Source organism: Taudactylus pleione, unplaced genomic scaffold (assembly GCF_031769625.1).
Source record: "Taudactylus pleione unplaced genomic scaffold, aTauple2 ptg000169l, whole genome shotgun sequence".
NCBI lineage: Eukaryota > Metazoa > Chordata > Amphibia > Anura > Myobatrachidae > Taudactylus > Taudactylus pleione.
The window spans coordinates 598216-623352 of NW_028284571.1; the positions used below are offsets into that span (position 1 = coordinate 598216).

The window sequence follows — 25137 nt, forward strand, 5'->3', positions numbered from 1 at the left end:
TGGCTTGCTGCTTCTATCCTGAAGTCCCGGTCAGTTTCCAATTTTGTCCCAGGCAGAAACAGCCAGTGTCTAGCTCTCCCTCCTGCCTCGCTGCAGTGTCGGTGGTGACGTGATCACGTCCCAACACTGACAGTGGTGGGCGTGGGATGGCAGCCTATAGGAGAGGACGCAGGATTCCAAGCTCCTGACCGCAGAAGACATCCACTTGAGGTGGTGGTCTGCTTCTCTATCAACAGGCGGACGCCAACTCTAATGCTGGCCATACACTAGTACGATGTAGTAAGGTGCGAGTCCTCGTAAATTTTCTTGAACTCCCCGGCAGTCACAACGGCACGAATTGGTGCTTTTTAACACATACACGATCTGCATACGATTACGATAGATAATATGGGCAGCACATCTGATCATACGATACTTCTTAAGAGTGGCGGGAGCACGTATTGGATCAGATCCCACCTAAATGCTACATGATTTAGACACGAATCATCGTATGACGTGTCAAAAATCTGGCAATCAGCCCGAAATGGTGCTAGTGTATGGCCAGCATAACACTGCGCGCTGACCGCAGGAGACATCCACTTGACTCCTGCTTCTTTATCAACAGGCAGTTGTCATCTTTAGTGTCCTCCGGTGCTGACTAAGAAATGACTCACTAGGTGAGCGGAGGATTCTTTCTTTATAAAATAACTCCATGTTGTGTGGTCTAGCAAGGTAATGTGGTTATCACTGATAGATGGCTAAATCACAGTCAAGAAACACATCCCCTTGCTAGACTACACAAAATGGAGAGCTCAGTCACTGATAGGCTATCAGGGCTATATTTACTAAAGTGAGAGTTTTTAGAAGTGGATATGTTGCCCATAGCAACCAGATTCTAGCTTTTATCTTCTAGAAGGTGCTAGTTAAATGTTAAGACGAATCTGATTGGTTGCTATGGGCAACATCTCCATTTCTAAAAACTCTCACTGTAGTAAATACAGTATACCCCTCAATGTCTAAGTGACTAAGCTCTCTTACAGACTCATTACAGTTTCCATACTCCCTGGGCTGTATACTTAAACACTTTTTTTTAATGTGACTACCTGGGCCCTTGTTGACGCTACATAAAACGCATGTAAACATTTGTTACTGTAAAAGAATATGTTGAGGAAATCTCTGGACCATGCTACTGCCTGAGGTATTGGATCGCCATATAATCTCTTCCTCACGCTGCCACCTAGTGTTGGACAATTGTAATTACAAGAGGTAAGCAAAAAACATGGGAGCACAGTGTGATAAAGGTTTGATGAAGGGGGAGCACAGTGTGATAAAGGTTTGATGAAGGGGGAGCACAGTGTGATAAAGGTTTGATGAAGGGGGAGCACAGTGTGATAAAGGTTTGATGAAGGGGGAGCACAGTGTGATAAAGGTTTGATGAAGGGGGAGCACAGTGTGATAAAGGTTTGATGAAGGGGGAGCACAGTGTGATAAAGGTTTGATGAAGGGGGAGCACAGTGTGATAAAGGTTTGATGAAGGGGGAGCACAGTGTGATAAAGGTTTGATGAAGGGGGAGCACAGTGTGATAAAGGTTTGATGAAGGGGGAGCACAGTGTGATAAAGGTTTGATGAAGGGGGAGCACAGTGTGATAAAGGTTAGATGAAGGGGGAGCACAGTGTGATAAAGGTTTGATGAAGGGGGAGCACAGTGTGATAAAGGTTAGATGAAGGGGGAGCACAGTGTGATAAAGGTTAGATGAAGGGGGAGCACAGTGTGATAAAGGTTTGATGAAGGGGGAGCACAGTGTGATAAAGGTTTGATGAAGGGGGAGCACAGTGTGATAAAGGTTTGATGAAGGGGGAGCACAGTGTGATAAAGGTTAGATGAAGGGGGAGCACAGTGTGATAAAGGTTTGATGAAGGGGGAGCACAGTGTGATAAAGGTTAGATGAAGGGGGAGCACAGTGTGATAAAGGTTTGATGAAGGGGGAGCACAGTGTGATAAAGGTTTGATGAAGGGGGAGCACAGTGTATGAAAGCAGCTGCTAGTAATTCAAAAGTTACATCAAAAGTATTGTTTAACCCTTTAGGAGAAAGGGTTTCTAATTTAAAAATTCAGTTAACTTCTAGTACTCAATCAATTAGAGGGGGAGAGAGATCGAGACAACTCCTACAATTAGAAGCTAACTGGATTTTTTAATTAGAAACCCTTTCTCCTAAAGAGTTAAACAATTAGGTTTACAATGATTTCTGTGAACTGCTTATGTTTTCTGATAATTATTAAACATATCAATGAAAAAGATTAATCTGTATAGTAGTTACTATTTTTAATTATGTAGCAGAGTATTATACTGTGTAACTAATTTTGATATGTATACTTTGTATTCAGTATTTGACTTACTATGTATATATGTTGCGTAGCATGGTGATAGGTTGCACATAATTGGACTCTGACGTCAGAGCAGCTGGGTCTGTGTAGAACTGCCGACGTCTTATCACTTGTGGTGTTGTTATAAAATTAGAGACGTTTCATACTATGGGCCAGATTCAATTAGAGGCGAAAAGTGCCGTTTGGAGAAAATTTTCCACGGATTTGGACTTTCCACCTGTTTTCAAAGTATCGTCCTATTCAATTCCAGACTGATTTGCCTAAGCGGAAACTCAATGCATTGTAATAGGCGGAAAAGTATCTCCTATGAATAGCAGGTGAATAAAAGTGCAAAATCATTATTTTGGGGTGCAAAAGTGGGGAAACGACTCAGAACCCTTGGGACAGCCCCCCAAAGGACAAATCAGCAAAAAAAAAAAAATTACCTCAGAACACCCCAAAAAAGTACTTTCGTTTTGGGGGCGAAAAAGAAAAAAGTGGGGGAACAACTATAAAAACTAGCGAAATAGACTTCTTGGGGTGCTGTAAGGAGAGGCCAAGTGTTTTTGGGATTGCAGATGCATGTGTGAGGGCGGTTTTTCACATTTTATTAAAAGTTCATTTTAGAAACACAAAAATATGCTAGCACCCGTTTTCAAGTACCCCAAATTTGACTAGACTACTTATTTTCACCGAAATATACTGCTTTATGCCATTCTTCACCACTTTTGCAAAGACGCTAATAAGACGCACATTAAACTACTTACAGTAAGTACCCCAAACACTTATTAGGGCTATTAGTACACATCTACATTCATTCCCTATGTTAGGGCATCTTTTTTTGGGGGTAGAGACTGAATTCCCCACTTCTGACAGTGCTTTCCGCCTGTTCCGCATTTGCCGCCTTTCGTTTTCGCCTGTTTAGGAATTGAATATGGAGAAAAGCAGGGACGCGTGCGTAAAGTTTACGCCTCTGAAATAGGCGGAAAGTCGGGCAGGCAAAACTTTTCTGACTTTTCGCGTCTTATTGAATAATGGCCTATGTATCCTGATGAAAGAGCTCTACAATATAGTTCTGAAACAATGCTCAAATAACCCTCGTGTTCAAGCTTTTACTGCAAGTCGACAAGTGCCTGTATAGTCTGGAATCAGGGAAGGACCAAGGGAATAGGTAGGTGTGGAATCTAATGAACTATACGTAAAGCACTGTGGAAGGCTATAAGAATAATGATGGTATTTACCAATTTACCAGAAATATCAGGTCGGTTCTGCAGCACAGACGATGCCGATATCTGGCTGTGTGTACGGTGACCCGCGGACCGCCCGTACACTGGCTGTAGGGACCCCTGACACTGACATCACAACTGGTGGGCAAATTTAAATGCCTGTCCAGACATATTGAACGGACAATTGGCAAGTGTGTTATAGTGTGTACCCAGCCTTACTGTGTCTGTCAGTTATATTTTGTAGGCTCTGTTCTGAAAGGAGATAGAGATTTCTAGAAACACAGATAATGACATATGCTTAAAAATGCACTAAAACTTGCTATTTAAATACATAAAAACCCCTGTGTGTGGGATTGCTGTTTTAATTTGATTAAAAGTAGGGATGTGCAGGCTCGGATAGGTTCGAGTTTGCACGTGGAGTTCGGATTTTTCCCTCCAAAAAAACGGAACTCAGAACGAGGCAAAACGTCATCTTACATGGACGAACATCATCATTCCTGGTCTTTTGTCCAGGAATGATGATGTTCGTCCATGTAAGATGACGTTTTGCCTCGTTCTGAGTTCCGTTTTTTTGGAGGGAAAAATCCGAACTCCACGTGCAAACTCGAACCTATCCGAGCCTGCACATCCCTAATTAAAAGTAAACATTTTTTTTTAAAAAGTAAAATTTTTACTTATTTGGCAATACAGAGTATTTTGTAATGTATCAGAGATAACAATTTATAGAATTATGATAATTCCATCATATATCCATATCGTATATCAAGTATGTTAATGTACAATAGCCACTTACGACTTTACACATTCATGGCTGTAGTAAAATTTGTGGACGAAAATCAGAGCAAATCAACAAAATTGTTTTACTTCTAGCAGGAAACAACACAACCCTAGCATTGGAAGACGACAACGAGATGACTTTGTGATGCACAATGTGCTCTATTCAATTTGTTTACATGTTTTAAGATAGCCTAAAACCTAATATTTTGCCCTGATTTGTTGCTAATACCCATTTTACACCAACCGAATAACCCGGGTCGAAGCTCTGTGTGAACGGCTCCCAGAAAAATTTCCCAGGTTGATTTACCCGGGAATCTTACTCGGGTTGAGAGCAGGGTTGAACACGGGTTGTTCCCGTGTCATGCGGCAGTGTGAACGGGTGCTACCCTGCTTATTTGACCCGGCTAGCTCTGAAAGAGGCTGATTGGAGCTTCTGGGGCACTGGCAGATGATGTAATTTGTCAGTGCCCTGCAGAGAGATGCACATGAAGCCATAGCTTGCCTGCCTAACCTCAACCACCACAGCAGCCTGACCAGCAGCCACAAAAGCAGGCAGGCACACAGCCTGCCATAGCCAGAACTGCAGCCTGCACCACAGCCTGACCAGCAGCCACAAACGCAGGCTGATACACAGCCAGAACTGCAGCCTGACCAGCAGCCACAAAAGCAGGCTGATACACAGCCTGCACCACAGCCTGCACCACAGCCTGACCAGCAGCCACAAACGCAGGCTGATACACAGCCTGACCAGCAGCCACAAACGCAGGCTGATACACAGCCAGAACTGCAGCCTGACCAGCAGCCACATACGCAGGCTGATACACAGCCTGCCACAGCCAGAACAGCAACCTGTAGCAATGCTGTAAGCAGTCCCCACCCCTCTCTTTTGTTGCCTTTTGTGACCATCTTTGTCAGACCTTAAAACAGACCATTTTTAATGACTTCTATAGAGAAAAGCAGGGATTACCCGGGTTCAGTGTGAACGGGGCAAACCCGGGAATAACCCGGGTCAAGTTGCAGTGTAAACGGGGTCTGAAGCCGAGTTCGACCCGGGATTGACCAGTGTTCAAATTCCAGGGTCGGACGCGGGATTTTGGTGTAAAAGGGGTATAAGTTAGTTATTATATGCATACATAAAAAGACATTCCAAGATACTAGCATTACTCCTGCCATAACAGGGACAGCCGCCCCTTTTGTAGTGAGCCCCGGAGCGCACATTACCCCACCATCGACCCGCTTGCGAGCGGTGTGCGCTCGCAAGCGGGTCTGAATCAGGCCCAGTATTCACATTTCTTCAGAATTAATAAAGCTGAAGCAATCTTCTTCCGTAGTTAACTGGCTTCTGAATGCAGGTTTCTGTGCCTAGGGGAGGGATAGATTGTAAGCTCCACTGGAGAAGGGACTGGGATGTCCATATAAAAGTTGTACAGTTCTGCATCATAGGTTGAAAACATATGAAAAAAAAAAAAAAGTCTAATTATTTGAAAACATATTTAACCGCAGAGCAAAGGTGCAACAATACTTTGTAAGTTATGATGCTTGACATTGTAGGAATCCAAAAAGTCAGGAAAAAAAAAAAGGTCACATTGAGCAGACCTAAGAGGTAACTACTTAGCCAGATGGTGTGAAATCAACGTAACAAAGACAAGCAGAGAGCACAGTAGCCATATGTACATGGAAACATCTTGAAAGTCGCTATGACAGCGCATGTGTTATTGGTTTATTAGAAGAGATTTATTTGAAAATGATGTGCTATTGCCATCAGTAACAGTGATTCTCACAGCGAGTGGTAAATGAATGCCGGCTTTACAGTACGAGTATTTTTCAATGTGTAATAGTAGATGAGAAAGTGAAGGCGATGGGAAGCTGTGCTGGGTTATTAGAACTCGGCTTCCATTAGTCTGGTGAAATAAAAGTGTAGGGTTTCATAGCCATCAATCCCAGGCATAATGATTATTACAGCACAGCTACAAATGAAGGCAATTACTTGGTGACTGTGTGGGAGAATTAATCTTCCTCATCACAGGTCAACGTCTGACGCAGAATTAAACATACCAGCAGGTTTTGGATAGATTGTAAGAGGCTTGTCACGGCTCTTATCATAAAAATAAGAAGGTTATTCATTTAGTGGTGTTGGCATACACGTGCCATTTATCCAATCGTTTCTCTGGCACCTCGCCACCACAAATTTTACCTCTCACCCCATAGAACTCAAATCCATCAATGATTTGTAGGCAAAGCATGTAATGAACAATCATTAATAAAAAGTATTGTTTATGTATTTGCCACCTAGGTCACTTGTAGGCAGGGGCGCGCTGGCATACATGACAGACAGGCAGCTGCCACTTTGATCCCTCATTACTACAGATGATGACTCTGGTCAGTACTGGATAAAATCAATGTAAAATGCTATGTTCATAAGGTGGCATTCATATAGGCTGCATCAACGTTTAATAAACTGTGAGAAGTTACCTGTTTGTACCTATGTTTTCCAAAAGTAAAGCTCTGATACCTACAGTAAGATTCATATATGTTGCATGAAATACTTCACTGAAATTAGGTTAGTGTTCCAAAATCCACTGATAGTATTATGTAAGCATAAAGGCTGTGTGTGCCTAGCAAAACCTCAGTAGAAAGCTGCAAGGAGGCCTCGGCCCCCTCCCTCCCCTAATAGCTCTCAATGAGCCACATGCGCCTGCAGCCAGCGACCCTCATTCACAAACTCTCTGGGATCACCCCCTCGCAGTCTCCACAATGGCTACTCTCAACCATTCACCACCACCCACAGAGAGGAAAGAGAAAGGGAGGGGGGAGAAATCAAAGAGAGAAACGGGGACAGATGAAACAGCTCGGAGCTGGTCCCCATTAGCCATGGCTCCCAAACCACATCATTTCCCGTGACCCCACCCACGACTACCCTACCCCCATCCAATGGGCAGAGGTCAGAGGAAGATGGAGGAGGACAATGATGAGAGAGACGGGGTTTTGGTGTGTGGTGGGGGGGTGGCAGAGATAGAGATGGAGGGGTACAGAGATGAAGGACACACAAGGGTGACATGAGACTGGAAATGGACACAGGGGTAGCATGAGACTGAAGACCCATAGAGGGGCAAGAGGCTAGAGGGACACAAGGGGAATGGTCAAGTAGCTGGAGAGACACAAGGGGAGGGGTCATGAGGCTGGAAAGCCACGAGGGGAGGGGTCATGAGGCTGAAGAGACACGAGGGTGGGCATGAGGCTGAAGAGACACGAGGGTGGGCATGAGGCTGAAGAGACACGAGGGTGGGCATTAGGCTGAAGAGACACGAGGGTTGGCATGAGGCTGAAGAGACACGAGGGTGGGCATGAGGCTGAAGAGACACGAGGAGGGGCGCATGAGGCTGAAGAGACACAAGGGGGGGTGCATGAGGCTGAATAGACGAGGGGGGGCATGAGGCTGAAGAGACGAGGGGGGGCATGAGGCTGAAGAGACACGAGGGGGGGCATGAGGCTGAAGAGACACGAGGGGGGCTGGAAGATGGAGAGACACGAGGGGGGCTTGTAGATGGAGAGACACGACGGGGGGGTCGTGAGGCTGGAAACACAAAGGGAAGGGGTATGAGGCTGGTGAAATATGAGCAGAGACGCGAAGAGGGGAGGTACTAATTACCCGGGCTTGCCCTCCCTCTCTCTTACAAGTCAGTGTCACTCCTCAGGCAAACAGACTCTGCTGTGTGCTGGGCTGCAGTGGGACCAAGGAGGCTGCTGCCGCTGATCAGCAGCAGCAGTGTCCTTTGACAGTGCAGTCACACTTATCGTGCCCCCCCTGGATTTGCCCCTGGTTTTGCATTAGACGTAACCAATGTTCCCTTTATAACTGCAAAATTTGCTAGTTTGACTCGCAATTAAGTATAATAAGTAACTCATGACATCAGGGCTGCATTTATTTATTAGCAGTTATTTATAGAGCACACACATATTCCGCGGGATATGTTCAGAATCATGACAGCAGGGATTGCCGATGCCAGAATCCCAACACTTATCAGAATACTGGCGCCGGGATCCCGAAGGTAAGTAGCCAGGTTAGGCACTAAAGGGGGAGAGTTCAGTTTAGGGTGCGGAGAGGGGGAGGTTAGGTTTAGGAACTAGGGGGAGGTTAGATTTAGGCACCAGGGAGGTAAGGGTTACATACTTAGAGCTGTAGGGATTGTAACCTGGCCAGGATGCCGGCATCCCGTCCCCGTCCCATATTCCGCAGCGCTTATCTACAACAGCACAACGCACTATTCACTAATTATGTGTCCACAAATTATTCAATGAGTTTCTTCTTTAAGAGTCCAATTTTCAGCAACTAATCTCAATAATGACGCTTCTATGGTGAGGATAGTTCTCAATATTTAATTAAACAACTGTAATCTGTGCATGTACCAGAATGTATGAGAGACTACAAATATCACAGCAATTGCTGTATAATGAAACCATTCAATATCTGGGTTTAAAGGACATGATCAGCATTCGGCAAGGCTTAAATGTCCTTCCAAACCACAAACTAACGCGTTTCATCATTTGACTTTGTCATGAGGAGTGGCCTGGAGTGTTTCACAAGTTTAAATGGGAAACATAATTAATACACAATCCTGAACTAATTAAACAATATATCATTCAAAATATAATTTAATATAAAAAAAACACCATTGTGATTGGTGCATATTCCTGACCACGTTCCTAACAATCTAACAGCGGTTAGATGGGGTGAGAAAGATGTACAGAATAAATACAATACTCAATAAGACTAAAAGTACCAGATCAATAAAATAAAGGGTGTGGTATATCTTGTCTAAATTCCACAATGTTGACATTTTCATGGAGTCGACATTTATTATTTATTTACATTGTTGATGTGTCGACACTGCTCTCACTCTAATTCTAAAGCTTCGTACACACAGAGCGATCAGACAACGATCAGACATCCAGCGCATGCACCAACCCCCAAACGACTAGAACGACACGTGATCAACGATCGTGGGTCCCTATAGTGACCAGGCTAACCTGGTCGATATCAACCAGGTGGGCCTGCATGCACCGGCAATGGTCGATATAGATATCAACCATCCGTGCCCACGCAACGACCATCATTTGGGGGTTGGAAGGGCCTAAAAACAGGATGATATGAACAATAACGATATGATAGTTATCATTCATATCGTCCGGTTATATCTGACCATGTGTACGCACCATAAGTCTATCATTAATTCTAAACATAACTGTAATGGAAATGTCAATATCATGACAATGTTCATATTTTATCAATGTTGACATTTAGCAGGTGTAGACATAATAATAATAATAATCTTCCAGCTGCCATTAAATCACACAGGGACCACCCGGTCCCTCGACATCACTCGGCAACTGTAGGGAGGAGCAGCCACCGTGGAAAGGTAAATGAAGCAGCCCTCAGACTCCCAGTGTGTACCCGGTGGGTGCTTTTAAATTGTGTTGGATAAGTTACAAATCGACCGAACTCAATCATTAAAACTCCCAACAATTTCTGAGCAGTTTTTGGAAAAAATATTAGCGAGTCAAGTGGTTACAGTGCTGTGGAATATGTGAGAACTTAATAAATAATATAGTTTCCAAATATGCACAGCCTGCAGCCCTTGCCATGTATTACAATACTGCACATTGTTCCACGTAAATGAAAACTCTTTCCTTGTTTTCATGTATAAAAACAGGCTCATTATTGCATTGGGTGTGGTATGACATTTATAATGTTGACAGTTATCGCAACATGGACGGTAAGTCTACAAACAATATGTCGATGTTTCAGTGCCAACATGTCAAATGTTGACATTCTGAACGTGTCTACATTTTAACCATGTCGACCTAAGTATATTTTGGCATATTGGTTGTCGATCTAACATCCATGTCGACATTCTGACTGATGACTTTCTGAATGTCGACTAGTTGACCAAATATCATTGCATCTATCGGGAATCCTGCCTGGAACTAGTCAATCTGCCAATGTACGGCCTGCACACCCATCATGAGAAGTAATAGCCCTTACCACTGATGCCACATTACCATACGTATCATTGTCTGTCATATGTAATAGAAGCAGTGGTACAAGGACAGTCACATGACGCTACATAGCAGGAAGAGACGCCTCTCACTATGTGACTCTGCATTGTGCTGCATTCATTAATGTCCCTCAGTGCGTAATGAATCACATGAATTACAGGGTAGTTAGAACAGGGTTCCAGTATTTCACCACCAGGGTCCCAAATACCTCAAACACCATAACACAGAGTATTAGTCTTACCTTTCTCTTGCACTGATGCCTCTGGCAATCCCGAGTTTTTGGGCATTTGGTGTCACATAAGTAAGGCTTATGACAAGGCATTTGTTTGGTGTGTTTGCCACAGCGACACTGCTTTTCTACCTCCTAAAAATCAAAAAACACAAATATCTGGCGTCAGTCAAGTTTACAACCCCTCACCCTGAGGAACATGTTCTCAATATGCGGCTCAAAAGCACCTTTCAATCAATTAGCAAATGACCTGAAGCAATTGTCAAACTCTTCAAACAAATGGTTTATGTGTTCCAGGAAGATTACATCAAAATCACTTTTGTATTTGATCAATGTAGCAAGACACGTGAAGAGACACGACGACCTTGGAAGAGAACGACAGAATAGAAGAGTTGCCTGGACAACTTAAATGGGAACAATGTAAACACCCCTGGTGCCAGTGGCGTAAGTTCATCGCAGACCCCCGGAGGCACCTGCATTGCCTCCCATACTTCTGCCCCTGCCTGGTGCTGATAGCAAACTGAGCGCAAATCTGTCTGCAGAGCATATCTTGCATGTTCTCGCACTGCGCAAGGACCAGAACTAAGCGCACATAACATTTCTATCACATCTACGTCTGAAGAGGCATAACTGGTATGTAATGGTTCTTATTCATTCTCACATCGGCAAAGTACAGTGAGGGCTACACAAACTTGGACATAGGATTAAATATGCCTGCTTGGGGGGGCGCTACGTTTTGCTCCCAGTATAGGGTAGGTGCAAGTGCACACTGACGATGAGGCGGCTAGTAGTAATAAACCAGATGTACACATATGACATCATACCCACAATATTAAAAAGGAGGGACAGACAGGTTGGTTTTTTACATTATGGGAATCTTATATTGATACCTTACCATTATCAACTAAACAGCAGATGTTTGATCAGCCTGTTGCACGCGCTCCAGGATTTTCCATAATGCAGAAATTATTTAACTACAGATCCTCATACACCTAGCCTCAATACACCGTGCAGTGGGAGTGAGCCGCATTGCATAGCAACTTTATATTTAAATTTGCGTCTTGTTGGCATGGCTGATACAGTAAAATACCACTTATCTGTACCAGAGACACCGGGCTGTGACTTTAACCGCACATTAATTAGTTTAAAAAATGTACAAAGTCGCATATGAAGTGGAACGGAACTTGGTCTGAAAAAAGCTGCTGCACTGTGGCTCTTAGAATACAGACTTAGATACACACAGATGTACACGTATCGAAAGGGGTGTATCTAGGTGTCCGAGCGCCCCTGGCAAACTCAGGGACTGGCGCCACCCTCCAATGATTCAATAATTGCTCCCACAGGAAATAAAATAACACACTGATTCGTTGCCTCCACAGCCAGAAAATAAATAAAAACAAACATTTCCCCCCAGCCCCCTACAGAAGACTGAGTGACCTCACCTGCTGGGCTGTCACGTATAGCTGCAGAGCTAATTGCAGGAGACAAGCCTGCAGTCGCTTCAGAAATTCCAGACCAGCGAGGGTCTCCCTCCAAAGAGTCTAGACCAGGCCAGTGGGTTGGAACTTGGTCCCACTCCCTCATCCCCATCCTCAGCTCCTCATCCCCATCCTCAGCTCCTCATCCCCATCCTCAGCTCCTCATCCCCATCCTCAGCTCCTCATCCCCATCCTCAGCTCCTCATCACCTTCCTCAGCCCACAGCCCCAACACCTTCTTAAGCCCACATCACCTACCACAGCCCCAACACCTTCCTAAGCCCACATCACCTACCACAGCCCATGGCCCCATCACTTTCCTCAGCCAGCCACCAGCCCCCATCACCTTCCTCAGTCCTCAGCCCCATCACCTCCTCAGTCCTCAGCCCACATCACCTTCCTCAGCCCCATCACCTACCTCAGCCCACAGCCCCAACACCTTCTTAAGCCCACATCACCTACCACAGCCCCAACACCTTCCTAAGCCCACATCACCTACCACAGCCCCATCCCTTTCCTGAGACCCCATAACCTTCCTCAGCCCACATCACCTACCTCAGCCCATAGCCCCATCACTTTCCTCAGCCAGCCACCAGCCCCCATCACCTTCCTCAGCCCTCAACCCCCATCACCATCTAGCCCCCATCACCTTTCTCAGCCCCCATCACCACCTTCAGTCAGCCCCCATCACCCCATTACAAACAGATCGCAACTTCCCCGGCCCAAGTCCTCACGCTGCTGTACACTGCTCCTGCCTGCTCAGCTCAGTCCTCACTCCCACAGGTTCTGCCAGTCAGCAGTGCAGCATGTGCCCTGACCGGAATCCGTTACTCCATCTACGCTGCCTGTGAACCAGTGGTACTTACCAGTATACAGTGGCACCAACATAACCGGTCCCAGCCCAGAACTGAGTAAACTAGCCGGTGCTGCCAGGCAATCTGAGTTTAATTGGTCCCAGCACAGTCCTGAGTGAACTAGCCAATGCAGCCCAGCATTCTGAGCATAACCGGCCCCAGCGGGGTCCTGAGCGAACTAGCTGGTCCAGCCCGGGATTCTGTGCATAACCGGTCCCAGCCCAGTCCTGAGCGAATTAGCCGGTCTAGTCCGGCATTCTGTGCATAACCGGTCCCAGATCCGGCGTTCTAGGCATAACCGTTCCCAGTCCCAGCATTCTGCGCATAACTGTTCCCAGCACAGTACCCTGAGTGTATAGCCGGTCTGGGCCCAGCATCCAGTGCAAAGCCGGTCCCAGTCCGGTAACAGAGTAATCGAACCAATCTGGCATCCAGTTGCAATTAGCTCCAGTTCTACGTACCAGTTCCAGTCTGGAATTCTCACCCAGTCCCCAGTCTGAACCTCAATCCATCATAACAGTGTCACACTTCACCTACATGCGTCCAACTAGCTTCCTGCACATTAACCCACAAGAACCCGTACACGAGACATGGACACTGCAACAGAGAATCCCTAATTCTTGAGAATCATGGCTCCAACAGCCACACCAGTACAGCCTGCCATGCTGATGGCCCCTTTGATAGCAGATCATTCCATAGAGATGGTCCAACTAGCATCCTGAGAATGTCTGTGGGGTCCACTCATCTATCTGAAATTCAAGAACAACGTGGATGTATCCCGGAAACAGAAGATCATTATGGTTACACGACAGGAGGAAAATACTTTCATATCCTTGGAAAAAAATCCTCACAAGCACATTTGGAAGGAAGAGAAAAAGACTGTGCTAAAAGGAAAGACAGTGCAAGTATCTAATTTATATTAAAGCAGCTTGTCTATGAAATATTAAAAGCTGTTGATGACAATAGACTCCATATAAAGAACGCTTTATTATATAAGAATACAGAAATTTTTTTTTTTTTTCCTGATTTTAAACCATCTAAGCACCAGATATTCTATACATTTTTTGTTTTAATACTGATTTTCAGTACTGGGTGAACCTTATATTCGAAATTGGCAGCAGGGTCTTTAGCGCACTAGTAACGATACTCTGTGTATATACTGTAATGTTCACTGACCTGTCTGCATGTTTCACAAGGACCTCTGTGGCACCGCTGGGAGCATGCGTGTATACCACACTCCAGAGCCTTGTCACAGCTATCACCACAGGTAGGGACATCTTCTGTGCAGGGCAGGCTGTACTCTGAAGACAAGAGAAGAACGTGTAATATGCATGTTACAATAACACTTCTGAATACATCAATCTTCATTATTATACAAAGACAGAAATGTATTTCATGTATTGCCAGGACAGGCGTGTAACATTGCCATCATGCTCTGATCTGTATGATTACACCCGCTCTGAGTTACACATGTCCGGGCCGGACAGGCAGCTCACATGGCTTCTGTTTTATTCTGTCGGTTTTGACTTTAAAACACAATTGCCACCTACAGGGGAAAAATCTGGAGGTCTGCAAGCTTGGGCCGCATTACATTCTCCTAATAAAGTTCTTTAACCAACAATGTTAAAGTGTGTCTGCTCCATAGGTCACATAAATAATTACAGAGCTCAGGGGAAACAACTGAAACATATTATTGCATTTTTCACCCACTAAATAATATGAGATATGGTAAGAACTTACCTTTGTTATCTCTATTTCTACGAAGTCCATAGGGTTCCACAGGATACTTTGGGGTATAGGTGTGACGTCAGTCATCGGGCACCATAGAGTTAAGCTTTCAGCCTCCCAGGATGCACTAGGGTCCCCCTCCTATACCCCGCCCCCGAGCCAAGGCACCTCAGTTAGTTATCAAGCCATAGGCCGAAGGAGGAGAAGGAAGAGAGAGAAAGAAGATCTGGATACACACAAGAATCACACTCTCACCAGAGGGAGACGGAAAACCCGGTGACCAGAGCAAAGCCCATCTGCAGCACAGGTGCGACAGGGCGGGAGTCCTGTGGAACCCTATGGACTTCGTAGAAATAGAGATAACAAAGGTAAGTTCTTACCATATCTCATATTTTCTACTTCAGGGTCCATAGGGTATCCACAGGATACCTTGGGGATGCCCCAAAACAGTATCCTTTAAGGGTGGGGACGCTCCTGTGCTGAAAGGAGAATCCGCCGCCCAAAGGAAGAATCCTGAGAGGCGAAGGTGTCAAACCTGTAATACCTCACGAAGGTATGGACAGAGGACCACGTAGCAGCCTTGCAGATCTGGACTGCAGAGGCACCACGTCGAGCTGCCCACGAAGGACCCACAGACCTAGTGGAATGAGCCTTCAGAGAAGGAGGAACCGGCAGACCTTCATGAAGATAAGCTTCAGAAATAGCCATACGGATCCAGGCTGCCAAAGTTTGCTTTGAAGCAGGCCAACCCTTTTTACGGAAGCCATAGAGAACAAACAAGGCGTCCGACTTCATAAACGAAGAAGTGCGGTCAACATAAGTCCTTAAGGCCCGCACAACATCCAAAGTGGCCTCACTCACTGAAAGGCCAGGTGAGTTTAAGGCCGGAACAACTATTTCCTTGTTAACATGAAACTGGGAAACAACTTTGGGAAGAAATTCAGGCCGAGTGCGGAGCACTGCCCTGTTCCCATGAAAAACCAAGAAAGGGGGTCTACAAGAAAGAGCTCCTAAATCAGAAACACGACTGGCCGAAGCTATGGCCAGAAGGAAAACAGTCTTAGCTGTTAGCCATTTAAGATCCACTTAGCCCAGTGGTTCAAACGGCGGCCCCTGGAGAGCCCTCAGGACCACAGCCAAATCCCAAGGCGCCACAGGTGGAACACAGGCGGCTGAATGCGGAGAACACCTTGCATAAAGGTGCGCACATTCGGGATTGTAGCAATCCTACGGTGAAACCAGACAGACAGGGCCGAAACCTGTACCTTCAAAGAAGCAAGGCGAAGCCCATGATCTAGTCCCGCTTGTAGGAAGGAGAGTATCCTAGACAGACGAAACTCCCGCGGTGCATAACCTCTCGGTCGACACCACTGGAAGAACGTATGCCACACGCGATGGTATATTCTCGCGGAAGACGGTTTCCGAGCTCGTAACATGGTACGCACAACAGAGCTGGAAAACCCCCTGGACCTCAACATGGCTGTCTCAACAGCCACGCCGTCAAAGACAGCCGAGTCAGGTCCGGGTGAAGACAAGGACTCTGCGACAGAAGGTCCGGCCGTAGCAGCAACCGCAGAGGACTGTCCACGGACAGACCCTGAAGGTCTGAGAACAAGTGCCGTCTGGGCCACGCGGGAGCTATCAACAGGAGCGTCCCTCCTTCCTGTTTGAATTTCCGGATTACCCGTGGAAGAAGGGAACCTGGAGGAAACAGGTATGCGAACCGGAACGTCCACCGGACGGGCAGAGCATCCACCAGAGACGCCTCTTCGTCTCTTGTGCAAGACCCGTACAACCGGCAACTTGTTGTTGTGCCGGGACGCCATGAGGTCGATCTCTGGAAGACCCCACCTGTCCACCAGCAGTTGAAAAACATCCGGGTGCAGGGACCATTCCTGGCGACATAGAAAGTCCGCCTCCCAATTTAGCACTCCCGGGATGAAGACTGCTGATATGGCCGGAAGATTGCGCTCCGCCCATACCAGGATCCGAGACACCTCTACGAGAGCCGCCCAACTTCGGGTTCCTCCTTGCCTGTTTATTTAGGCCACGGTGGTAGCGTTGTCCGACTGGACCTGCACCGGGCGACCCTGGAGAAACCGATGTGCCTGCTGGAGAGCATTGAAGACCGCACAGAGTTCCAAGATATTTATTGGAAGCTCCGCTTCTGTCGGCGTCCACCTGCCCTGGAACAAGTGTGGACCCGAAACTGCTCCCCAGCCTGGAAGACTGGCGTCCATTGTCAACAGGACCCAATTTGGTACCCAGAACGGACGTCCCTTGCTGAGATGGGTCGTCTGCAACCACCAGGCAAGGGACAGGCAAACCTCCGGGGTGAGCACTATCGTCTGGGACTTTAGAGACTGAGGCAGCCCATTCCACTTGGACAGGATCAGGTGCTGCAGAGGTCTGGAGTGAAACTGGGCATATTCCACCATGTCGAACACCGACACCATGGAGCCCAGTAACCTCATCGCCGAGTGTAGAGACACCCAGCGGCTGTGCAGACAACTGCGCACCCTCGACCGTAAAGCAGAGATCTTTTCCCCCGTCACAAAGATCCTTTGCTGTCCCGAGTCCAATAAGGCTCCGAGGTGCAGAATCCGCCGAGACGGGATTAGAGTGGACTTCTGCCAGTTTATTAACCAGCCGTGCCGTTGCAGTAGCGCAATTGTCAGGTCCAAGTGGCGTAGAAGTAGCTCCGGAGAACCTGCCACTAATAAAAGGTCGTCCAAGTACGGCAACATGCGGACTCCCTGCAGCCGCAGAGAAGCCGCCATGACCGCCATCACCTTGGTAAACACCCGCGGTGCTGTCGCCAGGCCAAAAGGTAACGCCCGAAACTGAAAGTAGTCGCTGCGGATTGCAAACCTGAGAAACTGTTGATGGCGCAAAAGAATAGGGACATGATGGTAAGCGTCCTGTATGTCCAATGACACCATGTAGTCCCCAGGTTCCAGCGCCAGAATGATGGACCGTAGGGTCTCCATCCGAAACTTCGGCACCCGCAAAGACTTGTTGAGAGCTTTGAGGTTGAGAATCGGACGATACGACCCATTGGGTTTCTGCACCAAAAAGAGATTAGAATAGAAACCCTGGCCCCTCTGGGAGAATGGAACAGGCACTATAACTCCAGCCTGGAGCATAGTGTGCAAGACCTTCCGCAGCTCCGTGGCCTTGTTCCGGTCTGATGGTAGACCAGTGGTGAAGAATCGAGCCGGGGGTCTGTGCCGGAAAGAGAGGGCGTACCCGTGGGAGACCACCTCGAGAACCCAAGTGTCTGTCGTGGTGACCGACCAACACCGGGCGAACTGCAGCAGGCGGCCTCCCACTTTGGGATCCCCCAAAGGGAGGCCCGGACCGTCAGGCCGCAGGCTTGTCATCAGGCTTAGGGGCAGGACGTCTGGTACTCCATGCCTGTTTCCGGGGCTAGGCCGATTTCTTGGGACCAGCCTGTCGGGGAACAGACTGTGGTTTGGGCCTGCCCTGGGCCCTATAAGACCGAAAGGACGATGGTCCCGAACCAGAAGGGACAGCGGCCGACGGTAGACATGCCGATTTGGCTGCCGCCAGCGTGGCCACAATCTTGTCCTGATCTGGACCGAAGAAAACTTCTCCGTTAAAGGGCAACGCCTCCAAACCCTTTTTGGAATCAGCGTCCGCCTTCCAGGATCGCAACCACAAGGTCCGACGAGCAGCCACCGCTGCTGAAGAAATTCGAGTACTAATGTCTAAGGCCGCCTCGTTGATATAAGTGGCCGAATCACGGAGATTACCAATCAACTCCGTCTGTTCGGCCGGACAGTCGGAATCAAAGGACGCCTCCAATGAATCCGCCCAGCGTTCCTTCGCTCTGGCAACCCAGCAAATGGCCATGGCCGGCCACGCTGCCCCCCCCGCAAGGGAATAAGCGGACTTCAGGCAGATCTCCACCTTGCGGTCCGTAGCATCCTTAAGGGAGGACATGGATGGCATCGGCAATGTGGCACTACGGACAAGACGTGTCACATGAGAATCCACCTGTGGAGGGGATTCCCATTTAGCAAAATAATTATCCGTGAACGGATAAGCCACCGCCAGGCGCCTCTGCGGCTGGTATCGCTTGCCAGGCTGTTTCCACGCCTCCTCTAAATGGTCCACTAACTGACCCGAAAGTAGAAAGACTGTGGCGTCACCCTTCACATCCTTAAAAAAGGCATACTTGGATTTAGCAGCTGGGGGAACTTCGTCCTCAATCACCAAGGCTGTGCGGACTGCCCAAATAAGTCCAGGAATATACACCTTGGACCTAGCGTCAGCGTCCTTAGTATGGAGAGGTTCCTGATCGTAAGGATCCAGAATCTCCCCATCATCAGACATCCCTTCGTCATCCTCATAAGGAGCCGACAGAGACGCCACCGGCCGTTTATGTGGCCGCATCTCAGCCTCTCCCTGCAACACATCCGACAAGTGCTGTACAGAGCTCGTCAGGGAGTTAACCCACGCCGGCTCCTGAGAAACCGGGAGAGGGGAAATAGGGAGACTGCGGGGTACCACCAATTGTCTTGGGAAACCCTGCATGGGTGACGACACCACTGACTGCTGGGACAAACCCATCTGCGTAAACGCGGGCTGCGGAGCTAACTGGCCCACTAAGGTTGTAAGCGCCTGAGAGAAACAAGCCCAGGGCGGCTCCTGTACCGGTGCTGTAACCGTAATAGGCCGTGCCATTGACAAACGCTGCCGGCAGCGGCCCTCCGCTACCCTCCCCCTCCGCTAAAGGTACCTTACACGTAGTACACTGTAGCCGGAGGGGAAAATCACTTTCAGACATGATGGTACCAAGTATGTGACCCCTCTCACCAATTGTATTTTAAAAAGAGGCGAGAGACCACCCTGCAGCACCGCACCGCAAGGGCTTAGCAGAAAGAACAGGGACAGTAATAAAGCGGACAGTCAGAATAGAAGATACAGGCAGCAGCGCTAGCACAGTCACATACAATGCAAAGAAAATCAATTCCTGCACTAACCAGCGCTGATCACTCAACTACGCAGACACAGAGTCTGGTAGGACACAGCGCTGCATACACAGACCTGACCACAAGCGGAGGAGAGGTATGCGGGGGGACCCGGACCACAATGCCTCCGTCCAGGCTTCCAGCAGCGTTCACCATGCATTCAGGAAGATGGCCGCCGAGGAGTAGAGAGGAGGCTGGCCTGGGGGAGGAGCGCTGCCACAGGGCCAGTCGGCAGTGTGCAGAGAGGGCTGTGTGCAGCGGGGGAGGCGCCGGCTGTGAGACAGGGAAGGCGCGCTCCCCTGGCATGCATTTAACCCCCGGGACGCCGCAGCGCTACCGCTCTGCTGTGGTCCGTTGTCCCAGGGGGGTAGTGGAAGCGCAGGTTACATACCTGGCTCCACGCTGCAGCCAGTCCCCAGGGAGCCCCCTGCCTGGGGACTCTGGACCATGTAACAGCGGGGACCCACCGCGGGACCCCGCTGCTTACCTTGCTGTCCCCCTTGATTCCGGCCATGGTCCGGAACATCTGGGGTCACCGCTAGCTGTGAGCCCAGATGCTCACCAGCATCCCCGGATCGGTACCGGCGTTCTGGTACCGGCTGGGGTGTAGGGAAGACAGCATGGACGTCATGACTGACTGTCCATGCTGTACATCCAGATGTGCAGCCACAGCTGCATGCAGAAAAGCTTCAGGGGCTCTTCTTAGCCCCCACTCCAACAGGTGCACCCGACTCCGGCCGGGCACCAAACTAAACTGAGGTGCCTTGGCTCGGGGGCGGGGTATAGGAGGGGGACCCTAGTGCATCCTGGGAGGCTGAAAGCTTAACTCTATGGTGCCCGATGACTGACGTCACACCTATACCCCAAGGTATCCTGTGGATACCCTATGGACCCTGAAGTAGAAAATATAATTCCTCTATAGCACAAAATCCCATACAGCAGTGGAGTTCATAACACATGTCCCCCTCCAGGGGTCAAAGTGATTATTTTCTGGTCAAATTACTGCTGTACATGTTGTATCACTTTCCCTTTACTGTGTTTGTCCTATGTCCATTGTCATGAAAATTAGGTTACTTTATAATATACAGCACCATACTGCCTACATAGACAGAAGTCATGGCAGCTGAGAGACAGCAGAGGCTTATGCTGGGGACCCACTGGCCAATATATTGGCCAATCAATTGATCGGCCAATATATAGTGCCCCCGTCAGCCAGTGTGTACAGACGATATGTCTGTGAACAACGTCGTACACAGACATATCGCATTGGCTGTGCTGCACAACCAATGAACAGATATGTCTGCAGACATATCTGTCCATCGGCAAGTGTGTACAGGTGATCAACCAATCGCCCGTACACAGGGGGGCCGAGAGGAGGGGGAGAGCCGCAAACAGGTACTACTTACCTGGGTCCTGCACGCTGCTGTGTGCTGGGCCGCACTAAGAGACTGTCCGAGGTTGCTATAGCAGCAGCCCGAGCAGTCTCCTATGACAAAGGGGGGGAGCGATCACGCTGATTGCACCCACCTTTGGCTGTGCGTCGGGCTGAGGGGTACACAGCACCCCCCTACCCAGCGTCGTAAATGGGTTTTTGTTTTCCCGAAGGGGGCGTGGCCACGCCTTCCGCGATTAGGCCATGCCCCCTACCCGCCCCCAGTGTGGCCCGACCTGCTGCAGCATGCAGATGATGGTCGTTCAGTGTGTACGAATGACCATCATCTGCAGATATATCTGTAGATTGTACAATATATATGGACACCAATAAATAATTACCAATTATCCCTTGCAAAGACATGAACACTGTGACATGGAGCGGATAATTCAAGTATTTTCCTTCAATCTTACATAGTCTGCCAATCCTTTCAGTATAAGAGATTATTATTGAAGACAAAGGAGTATGCAAAATGAATTCTGAAATCAATAAAAGCATTAAATACATTCTCAGAACCGTACTTGATTTTCCACATGGACACAAGCGATTGCCTGAACGAGGACACTGCCCACATGCTCCTGCATGGCAAACCAGCTCACAGGTGTGGTTCCCACAAGGTAAAGGTTTTCCACAGACCTGAAATAAAAAGAGAGATGCATTAGAATATATATATATATATATCTATATATATTTTATTTTATTTTAACTGAAGTATCCGGCGTGGCCCGGGTTTAAATCTTAGGCATCCTAGACCCATTGCCCCACCCCTCTGTGAAGTTTTCATCCAAATCAATCCAGCCCAGAACAGGCTCCCCGGGTCAAAGATCTGCCCAGCGTACACCAACAGGAAGTCTGACCGGGACCCTAAGCCCCCTAAAACCTATCCAAGATCCAACCACAATACAACTGGGCCACCCCACGTTGGTTCCATCCCAATCAATGATCATTATCACCTATTTGGTATGATTGGTTAGTCACATTTTTGACTATAAATCGTAAAAAATCCCGGACTTTGTGCAATTGTACCTAAAAGAATTTATGCTGTTTGAAGGCAAAGGATGGTCACATCAAAAATTGCTTTGATTTAGATTTCTCTTCTGTTCATTCACTTTCATTTTGTTAATTGATAAAAATAATCTATTAACACTTTTATTTTTGAAAGCATTCTTACTTTGCAGCATTTTCTTTTGAAAACAATAACATGTACTGGAATCATTTTATGATGTGATTTTGCCAAGATAGAGTTTCCCAAACTCCACCATTGCAGTACAGGTTATAAGGATATCGATGTTTGAGCACAGGTGACTTAATTAGTACCTCAGTTAATTTGATTTAACCATCTGGACACAAGAATGGATATTCTTTAAACCTGGACTTTAATGGCAGAGTTTGGGAACCTCTGTGCTAAGGTATGAGTGCAGAAGAACTGTGAGTAACATTATTAGAACATGCTTACATCAAAAAATAAAAAATTTCCTTTGTACAATATACCAAAAATACTTCTATGGAGTGTTCATGGATCACATGTAAAGAGGGGGACTCACAAGTTGGCACTGCCAGGTTGGACTCGCACACAGCTGTTCTGCAACTTGTCTTCCACAAAGGCATTTTTGTTTGCTGACTCTTGGGCATGGCTGACAGTCTCCTTAAAGAAGAGATTGTTAGACGTAAACGCTACATCAGATTGCAACTTCACACTAGTTTCATTACTCCCCTGTAGCAAATGTAACATGCCATCCCCACGAAAAGACATTTTGTTGCCCAATTTGAAGACTGGACCCTGAAGTACACCTACAGCCCTTATTTGTTAACATTGTCCTCGACTATAATCCCATTCCATTGATCCTAAAAAGGACCCCACTGCTTGCCAACATGAATGCAAACAGTGGCGTAACTACCAAGGGTGCAAGGGGTGCGGCTGCTATGGTGCCGAGCTGCCGCTGTGGCCCGCCGCTCCTCCTGCAGCCAGTGACGCACACAAGGTGGGCCTGTCCAGTCAGGGCCACCAAGGGGGCTGAATACAGCTGGCGCACTGGCAGGCAGCCATGGAAAGACAGCGCCGCTTGTTGTGAAACAGTCAGAGCTCGCAGATTGGCAACCAATTAGCAGTGGTGGCTCCCAATTGGCTTCTGGTCCGCGAGCTCCAATGGTCTCGCTCCAGATTCAAACTGCGCCAGCGCTGTCTATCCATGTCAGACGCTGCATGCTGAAGCGCCAGCTATAATTAGCTGGCAGCCCAACCCCAAATCCACACCTGCAGGCTGCTGATGGCAAACAGGGGGAGGCATAATGTGTAAGGGGCTTTAATGTGTGGCATAATGTTATAAGGGGCATTACTGTGTGGCAAAATATGTACAGGGTACTACTATTGTGTGGAATAATGTGTTATATGGGGCACTACTACTTTGTGGCATAATCTGTAAAGGACATTACTCTGTGGTATAATGTATGATGGGCACTACTACTGCATGGCATGTGTATAATGGGTACAACTGTGTGGCATAACCTGAATGGGCTCTGTGTGGGGGCAAATGTATGTGTTTTTTTTCATCTCTGGGGAGGGCCCATTTAAGATCTTGCTATGTGGCCCCCAAAGTTCTAGTTACACCCTTGCATGCACACACAGAGGGCTGACTAATATATATGGTCACTTTAAAAAGGACTAAAGCTGGGTACACATTAGAAGATAAGTGTACCCAGCGATGCGATGGACAATTGCATGGTCGACAGGCCGACATATCGGGCGGCCGGTACGCATTAAATAATCCGATGCCCGACTGCCCAATACGTGAGAACCACCCGCATCCCGCTGCATGGGGTTGTCAGTCATATTGTTAGATTGAGCTGCATATAAGGCCGACCTGACGATGCAACTGACAACCAAACGGGAGCACGCATGGCCCAACAGAGGGTATAAATTAGGTGATTTTGAGAATATATCGGACCAATCTGTTGGATCGGACGAAATATTGTCTAATGTGTACCCACTTAACTCTGGATTTAATATGAACTTGCATGAGTCATAAAGTTTGCTCAGCCTGTGAGATTAAAAGGATACATTTGTAGCTCTCACACAGGTTTTTGGCAGACTGCCAATTTCGACTGGAGTCAGCCCCGAAACCTGTGTAATGTAAGTGTCCCCATTTTTAGGGATTGTGTGAGAATGTGTGGCCCTGACGAGGTTCAAACCTAGGCAAAAACCTAATCCTGGTTAAACTATACCACCATGCAAAATTTGGTGGAGCTAGGTTCAAAACTCTGGCCGTGCAGTAAGGACAAAAACACGCAGACAGACACGCTTTCTTGCTTATTATACAGTATAGATAATCTCACATAACTACTAAATTAATTGTAATAAGCTATGAACCCAGTTATAATGAAATCAAGTCTAAAACACACAGACTGATTAAACGGAGGATATATCCATTTTCTGGATGTAAAAAAATATGTGAACAATGAAATGAAAAGCCTTAAAGGCTCAAGGAGAATCTGCATTTTAACATTACACACAATGTCATACCCGGATAAGAAAATAGGAATATAGTAGGTGAACATTATAGATCAACAACAAAATGGTATAGAGCGACACATACAGATCCCTCCCGAATGCCAGCTGACGGGACTGCACGGGGTTTGCACGTCCCGTCAGCCAATCAGCGGCCGTGCTGACTTTAGAGCGGCTGGTGATTGGCTCCGGCTACTGACAGTTCCCATGTGACAGTTCTCAGGTGGGCTGCCATTACCGCCATGACTTTGGTAAAGACTCGAGTCGCTGTTGCCAGACCAAAGGGCAGTGCCTGGAATTGAAAATGTTGGTCGAACACTGCAAACCTGAGGAATTGCTGGTGTGTTAAGATAATGGGGACATGCAGGTAGGCGTCCTGAATGTCCAACGACACCATGAAATCCCCAGGCTCCATCGCCAGTATAACCTGGACCGAGGAACCCTCAAGGACTTGTTGATTTGAATAGAAACCCATGCCCCTCTGGGAGAATGGAACAGGCTTATAACTCC

At 47.5% G+C, this 25137-nt stretch overlaps 1 protein-coding gene across 1 annotated transcript in view; it reads right to left on the reverse strand.

Moving 5' to 3' along the window:
- The window catches only part of NFXL1 (nuclear transcription factor, X-box binding like 1), a 140872-nt gene that overhangs the window by 84679 nt on the left and 31056 nt on the right, over nucleotides 1-25137 (reverse strand). Inside the window, exons 8-11 of the mRNA XM_088475275.1 lie at nucleotides 22667-22767; nucleotides 21644-21758; nucleotides 14142-14266; nucleotides 10647-10769 (exon numbers count right to left, since the gene is read on the reverse strand). Of these exons, the coding sequence (XP_088331401.1) occupies nucleotides 10647-10769; nucleotides 14142-14266; nucleotides 21644-21758; nucleotides 22667-22767 (464 nt within the window). The remainder of the gene's footprint in view (nucleotides 1-10646; nucleotides 10770-14141; nucleotides 14267-21643; nucleotides 21759-22666; nucleotides 22768-25137) is intronic.